The sequence below is a fragment of the Pyxicephalus adspersus genome, chromosome 1 (assembly GCF_032062135.1).
Source record: "Pyxicephalus adspersus chromosome 1, UCB_Pads_2.0, whole genome shotgun sequence".
NCBI lineage: Eukaryota > Metazoa > Chordata > Amphibia > Anura > Pyxicephalidae > Pyxicephalus > Pyxicephalus adspersus.
Window position 1 is genome coordinate 138,456,910 of NC_092858.1, and position 17,584 is coordinate 138,474,493.

The 17,584-nt window shown below is 38.2% G+C and overlaps 1 protein-coding gene across 2 annotated transcripts in view; it reads right to left on the minus strand.

The window, feature by feature from the left end:
• MTMR4 (myotubularin related protein 4) overlaps positions 1-17,584 on the minus strand; it is a 55,538-nt gene that overhangs the window by 30,502 nt on the left and 7,452 nt on the right. Inside the window, exons 1-2 of one of the 2 annotated variants that reach the window (XM_072428581.1) lie at positions 10,249-10,418; positions 6,402-6,488 (exon numbers count right to left, since the gene is read on the minus strand). In XM_072428581.1, the coding sequence (XP_072284682.1) occupies positions 6,402-6,488; positions 10,249-10,296 (135 nt within the window). In that variant the 5' untranslated portion in view covers positions 10,297-10,418. Of the gene's footprint in view, positions 1-6,401; positions 6,489-10,248; positions 10,419-17,584 lie in introns of those variants that run through there. The other variant, XM_072428591.1, reaches the window with a different exon arrangement.

Below are 17,584 nucleotides of genomic sequence, written 5' to 3' on the forward strand. Positions count from 1 at the left end.
TGTGTTTATGACTGTGATGTTGGTTTTTAATGCACATAAAATATTTTAGGACACTATTTGTTTCAGAATCTTTTTTTTCTTCATTTCCCTTCTCTAAAAAACTGGTGCGTCTTATGGTCCAGTGCGTCTTATGGTCCGAAAAATACGGTATTTACATAGCGCTGACATACTGTACCACAGCGCTTTGCATGGTCAATAGTCATGTCACTTGCTGTCCCTCAAAGGGGCTTACAATCTAACACCCCTACCATAGTCAAATGTTATTAATACAGTCTAAGGTCAATTTGGGGGGGAAGCCAATTAACCTAACTGTATGCTTTTGGAATGTGGGAGGAAACCCACGCAGACACGGGGAGAACCTGCAAACTCTATGCAGATAGAGTCCTGGCTTAGATTCGAACCCGGTACCTAGCACTGCAAAGTAATTTTAGGTATCTCTCCTCCAAGGTATATTATTGTAGAGCCCCTTGTTTAAAAGCAGTTGCTTTTTCACAGCCATTCTTCTTATATGTTTGAAGATGTTAGTAAAAAGGAGTACTGGAAGCTCTGTCTCTAACATTCTAACCTGCTGGTGGCCCCCAAGACAAATTATCACCTAAAAGGATGTTCCTTTTCATACTGTTACTCCCTTAACATAGATACTAATGTTATACATCTTCCACAGTAATACTCTTTCCAATCTTGGATTTTCCTAACTCAGCCCCATATTTTAAGTCTCCACCTCCCCTGAGAAAGCAACACAGCGAAACATGTCGGAAACAGAGGCAACCATACTTTCTTTAATAACACTATCCATGGTGACAATGGCGTATTTAGTTTGACTTTGTCCAGTGCCATCACTTGCCTTCAGAACATCACTTTGACCGATTGTACTCCTATTACCTTTTTAAGTAAATCTTACTATTGTTTGCCAAAAAAAGACCCCCTTTGTCTATCTTTTCTTTATATACCTATTTTGGGGTTGGCATGAAATATTTTGTTGTAACACTATTGTGGGGAATCTGCAGTATTTCTACATTCTTCCATGCTCAGTGGAATTACAGCTTAAAGTAGTTCTATGAGTAGTTCTATGTTTGCTGTGGATCTTTCTGCTCCCAGAGTGTTTTTTTTGGGCTTCACTGTTTCTCTAGTTACTGTGCTCCTTTCTCAGTTTGTGAATTTAGATGGATGGCCTTCCATTGTCAGGTTGGGGATTGTAGGTTGTAGTGCAGAAATACTCTTTCCATTTTTTAATATTTGATTTATTTGTGCTTCATAGGATACTGAAAGTTTTGAAAATAAATATAATCTTTACTTCCCCCACTGCTTTGTCTCTATTTTTAGTTGTGTGCTTAGTGGGTTGCAGAGACAAGGGGTTTTCAGGACAGGTTTATTTAATATATATTCAAATTTACCTTTGTTATTTAATTTATATCACATGCATAAAAAACACAAACATCAGAACTGAAAAACAAAACCCCCTCTGAAACCATAAAAACAAAAATGACAGTAACTTCATCCAGAACCCAGAAAACTTAAACTAAGCTCCAAATCCCTATAATGCTATCCCCTAATTGTTTTTACCCACCTAAAAATCCTGGTACCCTATATTTGTTTTTATGATACATAAACAAAAGATTTTACCCCTGTTCCAATGTTCTCCCCAGCCCCTTTTAGCCAGGTGCACCACCGGGCACTTTTCATGATCCACCAGTTGTCACAATACAGGGGCTGCCACCCGCCTACAATTTCTTTCCACCCAGTTTAATACAAATTATGGTTTGAACACTGCTAATCTAACCTAATTTCTGCATATTAATTTTTATAGCCAATATATCTTTATTTCTTCTACCATTTCTCCACAGTAGAAGGATCTACCCCTCTGACCTTATCATCAACACTCTCCTACCAGCAAATTGTGAGAATTTAATTGTCAAATCTGCAGCGCCTACTCCCTTAATAACCCTCAAAATGCAGATTATTAGTTCTCTTTAAATCTGCACATACCTGATGATTTCTATTCACTATACTACTCCAATATCTCAAACTGTGAGCATTGCCACAATAGGTGAACCCAATCCCTATGGATTATCTCAGATTTTTAGCATTTTTTCACCCCACCCAATCCTAAAAAAACAATGCAAGAGTATAATATGCATGATAAACAATAAACATCTGGGTTAATCTCTGTGAATTAGATTTTATCAAAAAAGTCTTTTAAATTTTCATGTAATATGAAAAATTGTGAGAGCAGTTTATGTGGCTGTAAACACTGATTTTCTGAAAATTTCCAAGAACCCTCCCCTTCTGTCCACCACAGTTGTCTAAACAAAAATTATATTATAAACCATTTGCTTAAAAAGCTGAATCAAATTGACCATTGTGTCTTGCCCTTTCCTAAAGGTTCAATCATAGGTCAACACCCAACTTCTTAATTTGCCATGCCTGCATATTACCATTAACCAAAAAGCAGTAAAGTGTCAAATAAATTGAAATTTCTATCCACTCCTATGTATTTTTTGCAAAAATGGCAAATGGTCCAAGATCCTCTTTGATTGTAAAACAGTGAATTGTACCAACAGCAAATGGTCTCATTATCAAATACCAAATCTATATGCAATAACAAAATGTTACGACTTTACATAACAAGTAGTTTTTTTTGCAATGAGAGGCCTAACCGTCATACATAAAAGGAACCCAATTCACTGCCCTGACCAGGTAATACTGACCTGATGCCTCAAAAGATTGACTGGTGGTAATTTATCTATTGCTTAGTCAAAAGAATTGTTATCGAAATCTCCCAAAAATAAAATAGGTAAATAGGACAAGTCTGATGTCAACAGTGAGCTGAATATATCCATAGAAAAGGGAGGGGGGATATATAATGTATGTTTGCAATTACCAGATTTAGATCAAAAAGTACACAATGAATTATTGTGACTCTTGCTTGTTCAATCTCATCTGTCTACAGGAGAACAGAACAGCTTTACTAATCAATATTTAGACCCCCTCCTCAACCCTCCCCCGCCAGATAACTAAGGAAGACAAGGAATCAAATAATCAAATACCTGCTGTCTCTCGAACACATCATCTAAACCCTCAACATTCCATGTCACGTTACTAACTTTGATCAAGCAGAGGTCTTGAACCACTTACACGATTCCAATTATGCATCCAAAAGACAATTTTTGGCAAAAAAAAAAAGTTCATTGTTGTAAAGAAATCATGTGTGCTCTTTGAAGTGTAAAGGTTATTGACCTTATTAACTCATGTAACCACATTTCTGAAAAACACCATAGGGTCATTACCCTTCACATACTCTGGAAGACCTAGGATTCTTATGTAATATGCCACAATCTATTTTTCATATCATCCAGTTTAGAAGTATTGGCCTTCGTTTGCAGTTTTAGATTTGTAACATTTTTCACCACAGGTTCCTTCTTTCACTTCCAAGTTACTGACTCTGGTCTCTGATTCAGCGATGCAATTCCTGACAAAATAATAAATTACCTCTTTGGCTACTTAAATTTGCCCCCACAAGATCGTTAAGTGATGAATGTGTGCACTCCAATATCTGGAAGTTCCACGGTTCTTAGTCCCAGTATTTCAAAGGACCTTTCTTCACCTAAAGATGCATCCCCGTTATCCAAGGGGGGTTACCTGTAGGGACTTCTAGCAGTTCTTGCAAGGTTTGATAAAAGCCGTCTTCTCCCCTCCCCCCGGATAGGGCATATATATTTAGCCAGTCCTTGAAAACATTCAGGATTATCAACCATCTTGATTAGCCAGGCCTGAAGCACATCTCTTTTGCACTACAGAGCCTGCCGGTTCCCAATTTTTTAGGTTTATTTCTAATTTCTCATCTCAAATTTCAGCTGTCATACCTCATACCATCTGCCTTCTCTTCTTTATGTAGTTTCTCTTTGTGGAGACAGCTCTGGGTGTAATACTCCCACCTACCAGCACATCTTATCAGGAAGCACAAATACTTATTGACTTTATCCCTATCTAATGTACAGTGCTGCGTAATATGTTAGTGATATAAATGCAGTTTAATAATAATAATAATAATAATAATATGTGAACAAACATAACAGTAAAGATTTCCTCTTTTAACAGAGCCAAGCTATTAGAGATGTGTACTTTACTCAGAGGTGCACATTTGCTCACCATTTTCACAACCCTGCTCTCTAATCCTGCATTCAACACGCTCACAACCTGCCTATTCTGCCACTGGCAATGCTAGAATGTGTTACAATCAAAAGGTAGAGAAGATGTAAACTGCCAACAAGCTTTGTGGAAGCAGATTTAGAATCAGATTATGGAGGTCTTGTTCATTCTAAGCTTGTCTCTCTTTAACTGAACTTCAAAATTATGATGTGAAAAAGCCAATATAAAAGCAATTGTATTTGTATATTGCAGGCACTACATATGGAAAGGTATATACCCCTCATCAACCGTTTAAGAACCCAACTTTGCACTAGAAAATGATATAGAAGGATGTGATGTATAAATCTCTGTCATTTTGACAAACACAAACCATAAAGATTCTTCTCAATCTAGCAGTCCAATCTAAGCTTGTATACAAACCAGCAACCACTCTTATCCAATCACAGAATGGTTTTCAATACATTGTATCAAAGAACCTTCTCTTGGTTTGAACAATACAAGCTTCAACAGTAAAAAGCAATATTATTATATAGTTGGCAATTACTCCACAATGTACAAGCACAGCAGAATTCACTGAGGTTATGAATATTTAATAAGAATTGGCCAGGATCAAAAATATAATATTGGCTGGGCATGGGTTAGTAGCACTCATGTACATTAAAATCATTAAACTTCAGAACATAAATTCTTAAATGTGTCCTGCCATAAACAGCTTTCAAATTCCAGATAACCCAAATAGATAAAGGTTTAAAAAAAAAACCCACAACGCAGCCATAATAGTAGAAGTAACGTATGCCATGTTCTGTGCAATACAGGTTTTTACTGCCATTCTTCTCAGGACGAATCTAAAATATTTCAAACCCTACTAAAGAGACCTCACGGTTAAGCTACATACACACTTCCAATTATTATCGTCGGAAAACGAACGACGAACGTTCCTGCACGATATATATGAACGATCGTATAGCACCGATACTGCACATAGAGGTAACGACACGATCGTTCGTAGATATTGTACACACCAAACGATCGTATCTATTGTGTGTACAATATCTACGAACAATCGTGTCGTTATCTCTATGTGCAGGATCGGTGCTATACGATCGGTCGTATATATCGTGCATGAACGTTCGTCGTTCGTTTTCCAACGATAATAATTGGAAGTGTGTACGTAGCTTAACACCATCATTTGTCTTGGGAACAACTACGGCAAGAAGGAAAAACTGGTTACTTTGGTAGGGATAGCTCTAATTCCCATAAGCTATAAAAAGCTAGCATGGGATTCAACTTGTCAGTAACCATGTTAAATCAAATATGAATGTTAGTTGGAACTGGATCTTTTTCTGGCTATACCGGTCAGAATAGAGGGATAATTATCCTGACATGTTAGACTTCAGTTTCCATAAACTAACTTACTTATTTTTTAGCTGGAGAAATTTATAATTGCACTGTAGTTTTCCTGTTCATTCATAAATAAATTGGCTAAATGTACACAAGATATGAGTTACCCTCTGGATTAGTTGAGCTAAGACTGAGGTAGGACAGAGATGAAAACATGCACAACAGGCCAGAGTTGGGGAGAGAGTGAAGTGGTAATCAGATGATGAATTGACTACATTAGGGGTGCCAAGATGATCAGTGGGAGAGAAGGTGAAACAGGTGAGAAGTGGGGATGTAGGAGTACACATGTAAAACTTTGTACACATGCCAGATGATGGTCACCCAAGGCGAAAGGTACACTTCTGTACAGTGGTCCCCAATTTTGTTCATCAACCTTCATAGAGAAGCACAGCCTTTCACTTATACTCCCTCCCCTCTCCATAAAACAAAATGTTGTGTGTACATAACCCCAAGTGAACAAAAGTGCCGAGATAAGCAGAGGAGCAAACTACCTGTTGACAACTATAAAAAAAAAATTAAAAAAAAAAATCTCATTAGGAGATACAAGAATTGCTTTGCAGTGACTGGACATGCATTGTCAGGAACCAGGAACTATCCAAAGCAGTAATGATTCATAGGCTATTGTGTATATTTCGCACCCAATTTATTGTTATTTGTGTGCTGTGTTGACCAGTAGAAATGAATGCCAAAATTAGATGAAGGACACGATGAACTAGATACTAATGAGCAAGACAGCCAGCCTTTGCCACTGCATTCTTGGAGTTTTCCCAAATAGAAAGACTCCCGGAACTGCAAATAATTTAGCAAGAAATAGAACAAATCTTCACATTCCGGAAATGTCACAGACGTACCTGCAACTTATCCTCCTCCTTCACCAGTTCCCTGGGCGGGAACAGATCCTTGGCTTGTATGTATTCCAGGCTGGGAGGTTCTTCACCCTGATGAAAAATAAACAGGAAATAAAATGTTTGCCTGCAATACAAAGCTGGCCTTACATCAATATATGGCATTTCTTTATGTCCAAAATGTATAGGAGCAGCGATTTAACACTCCTAGCCAATAACCAGTCACGTTCAGCTATCCAGCTGATAAAAAGTTCTCAACATGCCATATAGTCCAGTTTGTGCTTTCTTTCCAGAACAATTAAAAAGCACAGCCAATATAAAAGGTCACATATCTTTACAATTCTGTTAACTTTTCATGTTTTTTTTTTTTAAAAACAGAATAAAGTACCCATGGCAGCCATCCGGTATTTTTACAATGCAACAAGCTTAGTACAAAAGTAGAACTGAATGGCAACCAATCATCTGTTGCTTTTATAAATTATTATTATAAATTATAAGTTACGGTATTATAAATTATGAGTTTTCATGTAGCCTGGGCTCATTATACTGCAGGATCAAGTAAAAGTCTGCAGTCTGCACTCCTCCACAACTGAGAAAGTAGTTGAGCAAGGACCCATGATATCAACAAACCAACAAGAACACTGCTGTTAAAGTACAGCTTTGTCAGACTTCATGCACATTACACCTGCAATTACTGCCCACTTTCATACCCCCTCCGTTCTCTCCTGCACATACTGCTTCATGTCAGATCCTCCCAACTACTCTCATATACATAATGCTCAGCACCTATTCCCAGTGTTCCCTCCACTTACTCCACATATTGCCTGCATGTCAGACCCTCCATGCTCCACTCCTGCACATACTGCCCATTGTCATACCCCCTGCACACTGATTAATGGAAGACCATAAACACTCTTTTCTTAGACATACTGCATCATGACAGACTCGATACACTCCTCTCCTGTACAAAGTGTCCAGTGTGATATCCTCCACAACCCTCTGACTACAGCCACTGTAATACCCTCCCTAATAATATACTGTACATGATCTGGTTCTCCTAAATATAAAGCCTGGCACCAGACACTATGTATTACACTCCTGCATACTGTCCAAGTTCTCCTTTGCAAATTCTGCCCACTGTGATACCCTCTACACTTCCCTCTTGCAAATACTGCCTGTAGTCTTTCATTTTGCCCATCTCCCATGAATATACTGCCCACTGTGATACCCTCCACACTGCCCTGCTGCACCTATTACCTTAGTGGCACCCTGCAAACTCCTTTTCTGCACATAGTGCCACTATCACAAGTTACATATAAAGTATATAGCAAGGGGGACATGTGTCCAGTTGTGAGGGATAAAACATTTTATCAATGTCCCTTCTCAAGATTGGATGTTAAAGTGAACACAGGTTAATCTCACTTTTAAACACACACCCTGAACTACAACTATTGTAGTCTGCATAACCCATATGGGAAAAGTAAAAATGCTAACCAGTCTGAGCCACCCCTTTTAACCATCGGTCTAAACATACATATATGTAATCTAGGACATCATTTTCTTAAAGAAATATAATGTCTGTCTTTCTATTACTTTTTATTTAGCAAGATTATATGTTAAAAGATTATATTAACATGGAGGATATGTTCACATAACACCTAGTGACTGGGCTTATTCAAAAGAAGTTCAAAAGTTCATTTTCATAATTTAAAATCTGTAGCATTATAGTTTATTTAGTATATAGTGCAACAATGGTTTTACTTTAAACACTTCTGGTTTTAGGGTAACAAGGCTCTATTTCTTCCTTACAAACATTTCCCAGCATAGTCACGCTGCCAAGTGGCCTTGCAATGGAGAATAAAGTAGACACCAGGTGAACCTCAGAAAACCAACCATGGAAAATTTCAGCCATCATTGTGAGATATGTTTAAACATAAATGAATTAAGCAAATATTTTAATTAATTGGCAAATATTTTCATACACAAAACAATATTTATGCCATTTATCTACTTTAAAAATTCTGGAAGGCAATCGTTATGAAACAAAAAGCCTAAACCGAAGTCCTCTGCCATATGCACTGCGGCTGCTTCTTCTGAAATCTATGTCATTGCTGTGTACGAGTGTAGGATGGAGACACATGTGCATGGTTGGGGACATTCATCTGACATTCTTTAAGTTTTCAAAACTTAAGTCCAAGGTAGAAGAAATGGGGCAAAATCTATTGAATAGCTCTATGTTCACAGATGTTGTACTAAAAAAAAAAAAAATTTCTCTAAGCCACACACGGGCACATGAAGTTGAAAATACGTTACAATTTTTTTAAGCTAATTTACAACCCTAGATGAGCAACTTGTGGGTTATTACTTCAAATCAATAGATTTTTGCAACAATATTTTCTGTGCTTTATTCCATAACCAAGATAACGATTATGATTTGACTTAACTGGTAATTGAAAATTATCATCATTTTCTAGGCTTACTTGTATATTTGATAAAATATTTTTTATAAAATACTTAATAAGATGTATATTATCCTTACTGGGAGATTGTTTATGAAGTGGAAATAGAAGTTTGCTGCATTTACAGGTACACTAAAGATAATTTATCCTGGCAACAATGCATGCAGCACACACTGTACAATTACTACAGCAATTACTTAAAACACTATAGTTTTACTTTAGCTACAGGATCCTGATATATAAAACACTGTTGCAAGCTCAGGAGACAGCATGTGTTACCGGCCTATGGTCAGGTAATTGGCAGAGCCGTAAATTTTAGTCCCCAGGTTACCTCTCCCCTTCAACTCCCATGGATTACAGCTATACAAGAGAGCAAATCTGAATATTTAAGACGTATTCTTGTATATTTATGATTACTGAAGACTGAATAAACATATTCTTGCATGCACAAAGCTGTGGTTGGTTCTCTTTAAACCTTTGAAACTGCGAGATTCCTCTTTCTACTTTCCAAAATAACAGAGATAAAATTACTTTAGGCTCAGTTAGACTCCCTGTTGCTACATTGTAACAAAAAGTGTACATGAGGATCAGGTAGAACAGACAAGACAGGGAACAGATTAAGTGGTGACCTTGCAGCACAGTTTTTCCATCCTGCCTACATCTAAATAACCCCTTGTGCCAAGTGATGATGTACTTGGAAGACAGAGAGCCCTCTGTCATTGGGCCTAGCCAGGTAAGACCTCTGCACCATTAAAATGATACGTACTTTCTTCAGCTCAACCATGCACAACCAGAACACAATATCCCTGGGAATGGATATGCGAGAAGCAGCTGAGAGATTTACCTAAACAAAAACACTGTTCTGTCCATCCACCATCTACAAAACACTCCCACAGCGCTCTGTATAATTAATGTGTCCTGTGACTGACAATCCAAGATTATTAACATGTGCCACATACTGCTAATGCTAGGAGCAGGGGATCCCAGGGAAAGCAAAGCACAGGGATATGTGCGGCACACAATTATCATTCACATCCACAGGCAGGGTTTCCCCAGCAAAGGGAGTGGTTAGCAAGGATTTTCCACAACTGCTCACTCTGTACAACACAAAGCACCAGCCTGGCATGTAAGTGCCCACTGTCAGGATTCTTCGGTCACTTGGAAAGAGATTTAGACATGATAAAGCATTTCTGCTTCCATTTTCCATAAAGGACACGGCGGTAATCTCCCAAAACAAGTTGGATTGGGGGGTAAGCCCTTTGTGACCCAAAGTCAGATCACCACATTGAAAGGTTAGAGGTCTTTAGCACCCTGGCAACCCATCCCCCAGGATCCCCTGGTCTTTTCCATGCTGATGCCCACCCTCCCATCTCCTTAAAGCCTGGGGGACTCACAAAGCAGCTGAGCACGGAGCAGTGAGAGCGCGGTGAGGGCTCAGTCATGCTGGCAGGGTGGTCGCAGGGACCGGCCGCAGCTCTCACACAAGGGCTGGGCCGGTGTAACCATCTCGTCGCCTCTTCTGCTTCTGCACCCAAAGCCAGCTCACTGCAGCCCCTCCATCGCACAGAGAAAAAAAAAGGGAGGAGGTGGTAGGAGGAGCAGGTGGTTCAGCAGTCTGTGCTGCTTGATGCCTCCTCCTCTGGCATGGAGTCAGAACCATACACACCCCCTCCCATCTGCCGGATAAGCAGGCCTGCACAAGAACACCAACATGCTCAGTTAAAATGTACCTAAATGAGAGCAAAATAAACAGAACTGGCAGGTATGTGCTGCACCTCAATTCTGCTTTGGACTCAAACCTAAACACACCGGCTACTGGCAGCAAACCTAGCATAATATGATGTATGAGAACATAGCTCACAGATTTTATTTTATGTAACCAGAGTTGCTTTCTCATTTTGCAGATATTTACTTACTTTGTATAAACAGTATGTTGGAAGTAAATAGTGATGAAAATGAATATTGAACCCCTTACCCCCATCACTGCGAAGCTCCCAACAGAATCGGCCTATTAGAGGTACATAATTACACAGACACAAAAAGAAAGAAACAAAAATGGAACAGGTATAAGGATTGTAATTTAACTTTCAATCTAACCTCTAATGCAGGTAAACTTAGCACTTCATCACACTGCCTCCGCCATGTTTTACAGATGATGTGCTATGCTTTGGATCATGAGCTGTTCCACGCCTTCTCCATACTTTTTTCGTGCCATCATTCTGGTAAAGGTTGTTCTTGGTTTCATCTGTCCAAAGAATGTTTTTACAGAACTGTGTGGGCTTTTTAGGAAGTTTTTTTTTTTTAGCAAAGTCCAATCTAGCCTTTCTATTCTTGAGGCTTATGAGTGGCTTGCACCTTTCAGTGCACCCTCTGTATTTACTTTCATGCAGTCTGCTCTTTATGGTAGACTTGGATATCGATACACCTACTTCCTGGGGAGTGGTATTCACTTGGTTGGCTGTTGTGAAGGGGTTTCTCTTCACCATGGAAATTATTCTCCGATCATCCACCACTGTTGTCTTCTGGCGTTGCTGAGTTCACCAGTGCTTTGTTTCTTTCTCATGATGTACCAAACTGTAGATTTTGCCACTCCTAATATTGTAGCAATTTCTCGGATGGGTTTTTTCTGTTTTTGCAGCGTAAGGATGGCTTGTTTCACCTGCATGGAGAGCTCCTTTGACCGCATGTTGTCCATACACAGCAAAATCTTCCACATACAAGCACCCCCTCAAATCAACTCCAGGCCTTTTATCTGCTTAATTGATAACGACATAATGAAGGAATTGCCCACACCAGCCCACGAAATAGCCTTGGAGTCAATTGTCCAATTACTTTTGGGCCCCTGAAATGAAGTGATTGTGAAAAAAGACTTTAGTTCCTCACATTTTTATGCAATATTTTTGTTCAACCCACTGAATTAAAGCTGAAAGTCTGATCAACTGCACCTGAGTTGTTTCATTAAAAATTATTTGTGGTAATGTACAGAACCAAAATTAGAAAAATAGTTGTCCCTGTCCAAATATTTATGGACCTAACTGTGACTACTTTGAAAAAGGGCACCTGTCCTTAACAAAAACATTTTTTTAAACTGGGCAATTTTTTTTTTTTTAATTGGCACTTTCCTAGTTCATAATTTTTTTGACCAATTCCTCCATTTTCTTCTATTACATAATAGCACTACATATTTCTGTGTCAGCCAAGATATCCAAGCAAGAAGGGGTGCAAATAATGAGAAAGCTGGCAAGTCGCCTTGTCTGTCAACTTTTTTGGTATGCATTTAATGTAACCATGTTGTTGCCTTTGTATGCTCTAAGTAAGCAACATAACCTTATATTAAAACAAAAAAACTATTACAGCTCAAAGAAAAACCATGAACTGCAACATATAATTCATAAAAGTAGTTAGAAAAACATTGCAGAAACACCATACACAAGGGTCATGACTGTGGTTACATGTATAAATAAAACATTTGTTGTTATATTTTTCACTTTTGTATCTCTTCTAGAAAGTTAGACAGAAGAAGGAAGTCTAAAATGCTACTAATAATGGTAATAGTCTTTCTGTTGAGAATGTGGACTTTTTGCTGCAGAGATGTCTGTTCTGCTTTTCACATTAACTTGGCAAGACACCTATACAAAAGTGCTTCTGAATTTTAAACATCGGGATCTCCAAACCCACAGATTAATAGAACAGTTATCCCTGTAACAGAAAAAAAATATTCAGCTGACGTTCACACCCATCTGATCAAGGTTCAGACACTCATAAAAATGTTCTGGCTGATTTTTCTCCATAGATCATAGTTCCATGACCCAATTTTGGTTCAGTCATAAGATAGTTTGTTTGATCTTTGGACTGTACCAGCCCTGATCTGTTAGGGAGGGTGGTGGTGGGTGAGGTTGCATTTTTTTTGTTAACTATAATGGTACCAAGAAGGGGTCTACTTTTAGTACTTTAAAGCCCATCCATAAGGCCCAGTACGTGTAAAAAAAAAAAAAGCCGTTCTGCATACAACACTTTTTCTCCAATGCAGTCCCCAACAAAAAAGCTTTTCAGTGCCTCTCGCCTTTTAGGATAAATGACTTGCTTCCTGTAAGGCCAGGCTGTTATTGGCACACCACTTAGGGGCATGTCATACTAGCTTGGGCTTAGCCAGAACTAAGGACCACTCAATATTCACTGGCTTTAATATTTTCCAACTTACATATCTAAAACAAGGATGCATATCAGAAAAGTTAGAGCTTTTAGTCTGCATACTTGAAATGGGTCAATACCTTAAAATGCACTAAAGCCAATGATTCAACACGAAAGCCAGACAACTTCTGTTTTAGAAGAAAAAGGATAGCAGTAGAAACCTTCGTACTTCCACAATACAAGTTTTTTTTAAAGGATACATTTTAGAAGAAAAGGACAGCAATGGGAGCATTCATATGTCCTCAATATAGGCTCTCTTAAAGGCTACACACCTAAAACCTTACATTAAACAGCGAAATCCATACATCTGCTGAGTTGTTCAGCACCATTTTTCCACCATACCCCATTCACCTGAAATCTGGTAAACCTGAACAGATTTGTTAGTGATGCTGGGCTGCCTCAGCAAGGCACTTTTGCAACCCAACACGGAGAAATGTTTAATACAAAATGAGTTCTGATCATCTTGCAGACTCTGTTCAGCAGTTGCTTTCACTTGGAGTGAAATGTATCTATCAAAGAACGAGGAACCCCAGCAGGCACCAGCATCATCTGTATCATTGGATCAAACCCTTTAACTAGACACATTTCAGCTGTATTCAACCTTATGCCTTGCATGCTAAATAAATAAAATAATTAGAGTGGACAAGATTTTTCTGTGCACTTGAGTGTAATGCATATGGCGAAAACCTCATGAAAAAAAAATCCAGCACTAGGATTCCTCCATAAAATCCAAATTAAATCTTTCTTTGAAGTCTGAACTTGACTGGTAAGGAAGGAAGCAGAAATAGAATTTACACAGCACAGGCTTTAGGAAGTACATATAGTTTCTGAAATAGCATTTTATAAAAGTATGTGAGTTTAAGCTCCAGAGAATTATACAACACCGGATCAGTGAACTTTTCAATTTAACAGAACTGATGTGTTTTCTGGTAAGCATTATTGGCCGACTAAATGAATTCACTTCAATCTTTTTGTAGGCAGACCTTCAATAGCAATCTGCTATGTTTTTAAGTTTTCGAGAGGTAACTAAAAGCACAATGCATACCTGCAGATAACCTCTCTCAAAGCTCTCCAAGACTGGAAAGGATACACTTTCATCAGTGAAGCTGGGTGATCCAGCAAACCTCAAAACATTTGCTAACAAATATCAAATGACCTTTAGGATATCCATTTCAGGTTTGCTGGATCACGCAGTTTCACTGATTAAAGTGTATCCTCTCCAGCCTTGGAGAGCTTTAAACAGGCCCAAAAGTAGAGCAGTAGTTCCAATCTTTGGTCATATCAGAGACCAGTATGTCTATAAGCACACCTTTGGTTTTAATGATATTTTGACTGTCAGAGTATAACCGCATGTTTCTTGCATTTATTGTTCTTAGAAAGAGATCATAATGGAGCACCACGTTCAAATGTTAAAGTCCAAATAATACAAATGATCTATATCCCACAAAAACAGTCTAATAAACTTCATATATGTATTCAATGTGTTTAAAGGGTCAGAAACATGACGCTTCCATCAGGGTAGGAATACTGTTTAAGGCAGAGGTTGTACAACTTCCTTTTGCTCCCTTAGGACATATTACCTCTATCCATATTCAAAGCTCTGATATAGGGGAATCTGGCCCCATATATGCAATTTATGGAAATAGGGAAATAAATATTTTGACTGCTACAGTTTGCTTTTATTTTCAACCTTCAGTAATCTATGGAAAAGTCAACTATGGGATCAAGTACCCCAATATTCCTACTTCCTTCTCAGAAGGTGGCAGTGGATTGTTAGGTTTGATACTTTCACATACTTACTACTGTTTTTCTCAAAATAATATTAAAAATGCCTAAGCCTGTATGAAATGATCTTTCAGAAGAGAGTGATTTAGTGAGGATAGATTGTATCTACATGTCCAACTGCCATCTGATGTCACACATTTATAAAGATACTGCCCTACATTTAATGTTAAGACAAGACGATCTGATCAGGCATTCGTGACCAACTTTCGAGTACGACGTGTACAGTGGTCTCCAAATGTCATTCATCAATCCATTACAGCAGATTAATAGATGACAATTGGGAATGACCACAATGCATGTCATTCAGGGTCCTTCTCACTCATCCTTCCCCCCTGCCCTTTTCCATATACCAGAAAGGGTGCTGTGTGTACAGCGTCCATTTGTTCACCTGCCACTGTAAATCATCATAAAAGATTATTTCCAGGGACAAAAATCCTGTGTGTGTATATAGCCTTACTTTAGAGCCTAATCCAGCCCTTAGCCTGAATCTTAATAAACCTTTATAAAGGACTGTACATAAGGTATTGGGAGCCTGCACCAATTTCTCACAGCACCATTAGATCCTAAAAATCTGACTGACAGGAAAAATTATTGTTTTATGAAGTGTGATATCAAAAGAACAGAACTTTGGAATCTGTGCACAAAAAAAAAAAAGGACCTAAAAGATAGAAACAGGCTTAGTCGCCAGTATTGCAAGTGGTAGTGTACCCCCCTCCTTTAAGGGCTTACCATGCCTCCTTCTACATGGTGACTCTTTTTGGAGGTAGCCATCTTGGTAAAGGCAGATTTTGATTTCTCCTTGTTAGAGGCTGACACAGGAACAGTAATCAGCACAGAAATGGGATCACCAAATATCATAAGACAGCCGCACAGACAGTAGTGCCCAGGCACCCTTTCATATCGGGAAATGTACTTCTTTTTTTAGAAAGGAATTTTACACTTTTGATTTGTCAGGGTACACCTTAGGCACAATTATCATTTCTAAACATTTCCCATACCATAACTAGTCTTTACTTTCTTTTTGTTTCTTTAAACATACAAATCAAATACTGAAAGAACAAGAATTTTGCAGCTTTAGGGAACAAACAGCCTGGGAAAAGAATTTCCAAGGCTGCTCTCAACATCCATTGCAATACCGGCATGGTTACCGTGTGTATCACAATCTACATGACAAAGAACACATCTCTCCAGAGACATCTGTAGAACATTTCAACTGCTGTGTAAATTCACAGTGGTCTTGTGTGCTAGAGGTGATAATTAGTGCAAAGAAAACCCCACACTGTCAAGAATATCACCTTTTTCTCTTATACTGTCATGCAAAAGCTAAAAAGCTGAGAAACTGGTAATAACTGGAAAGATCAGGGAAGCGACATGGTGGAGCTTTAGCCTTTTGTGGGTTTACAATTCATGAAGCAGATACAACACACAGATAAAATATAATTTACAGGCAGAAATCTATGGATTTGGTGGGTATATATGTTTTTTTTTCCCAAACAATATAGGTAAATATCCAGAATCTAGTGTATGCTCAGGGTGGCTGCACAGCTATATTCTTTGCCTACTTAAATTTATTCTTACTAATCACATTTTTTCTAAAACCCTTTAGATGTAAGTTTGAGAGCACTAATAAAGTCTTCTCTGAATTAAAGACTACAAGACTTTGATTTAAATTGTTGTGCAAATGAAAGAATTAGGATTGTACTAGAAATATATGAGAAGTGCTGAATTAGCTCCTTTCAGATATTAGTAAACAGCGTTGGAAAGTTGCAGTCAGTTGCCAATGCAGCCTCTATCTTTTCTTCTTCCTATACGATAGGGTGTGAAAAACTTTAATACACAAAGTAGTACACAAGTTCCCCAGAGTAGTAACCTTTAACTGTAATTAACATTTATTATTATTACTTATAATTGCCTGATAACAGTATCAAAGTTAGAGCAGCTGTATTTTATCCTTCAGAATAAAAGGTAAACTGGGGTTATAACATAACAACACATTGGCTAAATTAGAGTACATCTAACTCAAGAACAAGAACGTTATATTGCAGCATACCAGTTTTGGTGACGGCTACATTACATTTACAATGTGCAAAAGTGTTTTTGCATCTCAGACAACGCTTCCAGCCTTTACACTGCAATATATTTTTGAAGATGTCTACATTCAGCTCCAGGAGAAAAAAAGTATGTGTCTTCCATACACAGATACATGTCAGCCAAAACAAGACTGGTGCTAATGGATCTTATGATAGGTGCTAATGGATCTTACGATAGGTCGGCCTCATCCTAATTCACAACAAATGACAGTAACAATGAAGAGCACCTAATGTATGTAATATGTTGTACCAGGTACAGTACTTTTTTGAATTCTTGGTTTCAGAAGAATAGATTATAATGAAGTGAGCATTGAGGTCTTGAGCCCTTGCCATAGTGTGGAAGATAAGCAGGTTTACCCTGAGAAGTTCTGGGGTCCGGTTACCGCTTTTAGTTCTGACAAAAATTTAGTGATTTGAATGCTATTCAATGTTGTAGACATTAAGCTATTGCCAATATAATAAGCAACAGATCTACACATGAACAGGCAAAAACCTGACACTTGGATAGGAAGAGAGTGGAGAGAGAGTGCACCAAGCAACATATGCACATATAGTTATTTTTCATGTTTTTAAACATGACGGCAATTGCTGGTTAAGGGCCATAGCAGCCAATGAAGTAAGAAAGACAGTTTTCTGCATCCATCAGTAGTAGTAGTAGTAGTAG